This window comes from Tupaia chinensis, unplaced genomic scaffold, assembly GCF_000334495.1.
Source record: "Tupaia chinensis unplaced genomic scaffold, TupChi_1.0 Scaffold000510_1, whole genome shotgun sequence".
Lineage (NCBI taxonomy): Eukaryota > Metazoa > Chordata > Mammalia > Scandentia > Tupaiidae > Tupaia > Tupaia belangeri.
Window position 1 is genome coordinate 466,630 of NW_006160023.1, and position 4,674 is coordinate 471,303.

Genomic DNA, 4,674 nt, shown 5'->3' on the forward strand with positions numbered 1-4,674 from the left:
CATGAGTCTCTGTCTCCTTCCCTCTCCTTATAAACTCCAGGACTTGGTCAAGGGGACACCACCATATAACCTTGATTCTAGTAAATTCCATTTAAGGAAACCTTCTCTCTGTCTCTCCAGTCCCATCCTTCTCTCTTAAAGAAAAAAAAAAAAAAAGAGAGAGAAAAGAAAGAAAATTACAGGAAGAACACAAACAGGAAATTTATAAAATATGAAATAAAATTGGTCTCTATGTGTGGAAACAGAGTCCAACCTGACCGATTAAAGCAATAGGAATACTACATTTTCGCCCATTAAATTGGAAAATATTTGAAAATGTGTTAACTTTCATTACTATAATGTAGGTGGCAAACCAATACAAATTTGATAATAACACAAATTGTTGGGAGCTTTCTGAAGGAGAGTGTTGCAGTTTTTATCAAAAGCCATCAAAATATGCAAACCTGTTACTCCAATCATTTTGCTTCTAGGAGTTTATCTTAAGAAAATGATCAGAGATAATAGCAAAAGTTATGTATAAGGAAGTTCAACTTTATAAGAACAAAAATAGAACAACTCAAATATATTACAACAAAATTAATTTTATATAAATTATTAGCCATCCATACAATTAGATACAATGCACCTATTAAAAATAAGGTCAAGAGTATAAAATATTCAAGATAAATTAAGTGGAAAAATCTGGTTTGAAAAAAGTATATCTAGGGAACCAGCAGTTAGCGTAATGGCTATGTCGCTGGACTCCCACGTAGTCGACCGTGGTTCACGTCCCGGACTCGGTGGCTTAAAACTCACGCCGGGCGTGTGTGCGTGCATGCCCAAGATCCCGAGAGGAGAATGGAGGAGAAGGGATTGCGGCGTGACCATCCCCTCTGGGAGGTGATTTCTCGCTTTCTGTCTCTATGTCTCTCTGTCTGTCTGGCGAGCGCACGCGCCCTATAGCGAAAATCTCTCCAAAAAAAAAAAGTATATCTAGAGAGGCCAGCAGGTGGCATAGTTGTTAAGACGCTAGACTCCCACATGGCTGACCAGAGTTTGAGTCCTGAACCTGGGGGCTTGAAACACACTAGGCGCATGTGCATATGTGCCCAAAATTTCAAGAAGAATATGGAGGAGAAGGGAAGATATTAACTGAAATATTAACAAGGTTTTTTTTTCTTAAAATTTTTAGAGAGATTTTTGCTATAGGGCATGTGCACTTCCCAGACAGAAAGCAAGAAATCATCCCCCAGGGGGGGATGGCCACACTGCAATCCTTTCTCCATCCTCCTCCCAGGATCTTGGGCATGCACACACATGCTCCCAGCAGGAGTTTTAAGCCACTGGATCCAGGACTGCAACTACAGTTGACTATGTGAGTGTCCAGTGATGTAACTGTTACACCAGCCATCTGCTGGTCCCCAGTGTTTATTTTTTGGTGGTGAGGCAACAGTAATTTTTTTTTCTGTAGATTTTTCTTTATGCATCAAGAAGTTACCTTTAGGGGAACCAGCAGTTAGCATAATGGCTATGTCGCTGGACTCCCACGTAGTCGACCGCGGTTCACGTCCCGGACCCGGTGGCTTAAAACTCACACCGGGCGCATGTGCGTGTGTGCCCAAGATCCCGAGAGGAGAATAGAGGAGAAGGGATTGCGGCGTGACCATCCCCCCTGGGGGGTGATTTCTCGCTTTCTGTCTCTAATGTCTCTCTCTGTCTGTCTGGCGAGCGCACGCGCCCTATAGTGAAAATCTCTCCAAAAAAAGAAAAAGAAGTTACCTTTAGGATCAGAAGAGAGATAAAAGTTGTTTTTGTTTCTTTTTTGCTATAGGGCACGTTTGCTCACCAGAGAGAGAGGGAAAGTGAGAAATCACACACTAAGGAGGAGGCCATGCTGCAATACCTTCTCCTCCATTTTTCTCTCAGGATTTTAGGCATGTTCATACATGCACAGAGCGAGAATTTCTCTCTCTTTTTCTTTCTCTCTTTCTTTTTAAGTTTTTGTCATAGGGCACATGCGCTCACCAGAGAGAGTGACAGGGAGGGAAAGTGAGAAATCATCCCCTAGGAAGCAATCACCCCACATGGCATGGCAGTCCGTTCTCCTTTCATTCTCCTCTGGGTATTTTGCGTACACACACACATGTACCTGGTGCGATTTCCAAGCCACCAGATCCTGGACTCAAGCAGTGGTCAGCCATGTTGGAACCAGCACCTTAACCACTGTACCACCTGCTGGACCCGTCCAGTGTGATTTTCAAGCTGCTGGGTTCAGGACTTGAACTACAGAGTTGGCCGTGTGGAATCCAGCACCTTGACTTTCATGCCACCTGCTGGCCCAAGTAAAAACTACTTTTTTACATTAGCCACTTTATATAAAAAAATAATAATAACTGTAGCTAAATAAGATTTGCAAAGAATGTGTCTGTCTAAGTCAGGATCTGAGTTTCCTTGACTGACATTGAGAACCCACTGGCCATTCTTCTTCTGCCCTCAAAGATCAACATGCTTCTTAACTTTCAACTGGGAGAGAACTGCCCCTGCCCAGAGGAGATCCGAGAGGAACTATATGACTTCCACGAGGACCTTCTTGTTCACTGTGGTGAGCTTCTGAGCAAAAGGCTTTATCCAAGAAAAGTCTGTTCCTGGTTCCTTCATCAGAAAGCTAGTGGGGGATTGTTACATTACTTTTGTATTCCAAGTTCCAATACTAATTGTTTAAGAAATAAGTTTATCCAAACTACTTGAAAATGAGAACATATAGGAAAAACCACTGCTGAGTACATGCTTAAAATTCCATCTTCTCAAAAGAGATTTTGCCGAGATATAGAAAGGAAACAGGGCCTTGGGAAAAAAAGAGGAAAGCAATTGATAGATGAATCTCACCCAATTTACTTACAGTTTGATAGTTGGGACTCTGTGTTCTCAGTTGAGCTAAGAATCTGATCCCCTTTGCTTGTTTGTCGTCACAGTGTGCGCGCACGTGCTTACGTGTGCATGTATCGGGAGGCAGGGTGGGGACAGTAACTTCTATCCCTAAGGATTCTAAGTCAGTTCCTGCTTTGATACACAACTGTCCATTTTAAGTGGCTCTCAGATTTGTGCCTGTTACACACGGGTAGGTTGAGTAACAGAGGGTAATTTATGAGCTCCTCATTGGAAATAGCTCACTTCTTTTCTAAGAAAGAAGAAAGTCTAAGAGACTCTAGAGCCCTTTTTCAATATAGGTTAGAAAAAGTAATGCCTTGAGTTTAAAATTGTTTGATATTCTTGTCTATAAGATATCATCGTTTTAGAAAACATCCTCAAAGGCATAATATAGGTAAATGTTCATGGGAGACTGTTGGTGGTACTTTTAGAAAGTTCCAGAAGAATGGGAAGCAGGTTTGGGTTTTTTTAGTTCTTTCTAATATGCATGTTTCACGTATTATTGAGGGTTCTCACTCTGTTCTGTGGTTTGCTAGGAGTTCCCTTGGAGGAAGAGGAGGAGGAGGAGGAAGACACTTCCTGGACAGGAAAGCTCCGCACCCTGGTGTATAAAATCAAAGGTCCGCCCAAGGCAGAGAAGGAGCAGCCGACAGAGGAGGAAGAGAGAGGCCCTGGTAAGTGACCGTATCTTTCAATCACTGTGCTCCCCTAAGACCTAAGGTAGCTGGCTTTCTGCCAAATACTATAAGGCATGTAGGGGCCGCTTAACTTCAAGGGCAGCATCTGGGCATTATGTTATAATTGCTGGTAGTCACTGTTACGTATTTGGGGCTCTATCTTTTTTTCTGATTTAAGGAAGTTACTTCCAGACTTTTCTGAAACCTAAGAGAGGAACTGCTTGATATCTATTCTAGTTCTTCTGTTGTTTCCATAGTCTTTCTCTTTTAACTTGTCATTTCTGTTTTTGGTTTGGGCATGGGAAATTTCCCCAGTAAGTAAATAGATATAATAATAGAAAAAGACAGTCTGTAAAGGGAATAGGATCTTCAGCCATACCAACCAAGCCTTGTCCAAATTCATCCCTCTAATCCTATGCTATAGATGACTCTAGCCTTTATGACTCCAGCCTTTTTTTTTTTTTTTTTTTTTTTTGCCAAGGGGTACATGCTCACATGAGAGAGAGTAAGCACCCCCGAGGGGCTCAGTCATGCCATAGTCTACTTGTCCTCCATTACTTCTTCCCACCAAGATCCTGGGCATGGCCACATGTGCACAGCATGTTTTTCAAGCTGCTGCACTGGGATTCAAACCACAGTTGGCCATGTGGGATCTTATTCCTTCTGTATAGCAATTAATTGCTCTGCTACAGGGCCAGCCCAACTCCTGCCATTTTGACCCTTGTTGAAACAAGATCATAATTTGTTCTACAGGGCATTTGACTGTCTCTCAGCCATTAACAATTCAAGAGGAAGATTGTCTGAGTATTATACATAATCAGTCTGCTCCTTAGTACAGATTCAGTAAATTTATCATTTGTCTAAAGAAGGAATTTCCTAGGTTTAATATAGTTTTATGCCTTTTATCTTGTTCCCTGTTTCTATTCATCTTGGAACATACTTTCAAATGATAGACTAGAGCAACAGACTGTCAAGATATGATCAGTTTGTCTGGAAATACTAGTTTGGGGTTCATACATCTTACTGCCCTTTATGTTGACCTTTCATCTTTGTCAGAATATCTCTGAAGGAACAAATCCTCACCATTTTT

The 4,674-nt window shown here is 41.7% G+C and overlaps 1 protein-coding gene across 1 annotated transcript in view; it reads left to right on the top strand.

Annotated features, from left to right (window-relative positions):
- LOC102495495 (ryanodine receptor 3) overlaps positions 1-4,674 on the top strand; it is a gene marked incomplete at its 3' end in the record, with an annotated part of 299,734 nt that overhangs the window by 229,974 nt on the left and 65,086 nt on the right. The window contains exons 38-39 of the mRNA XM_006156625.1: positions 2,479-2,581; positions 3,444-3,581. Of these exons, the coding sequence (XP_006156687.1) occupies positions 2,479-2,581; positions 3,444-3,581 (241 nt within the window). The remainder of the gene's footprint in view (positions 1-2,478; positions 2,582-3,443; positions 3,582-4,674) is intronic.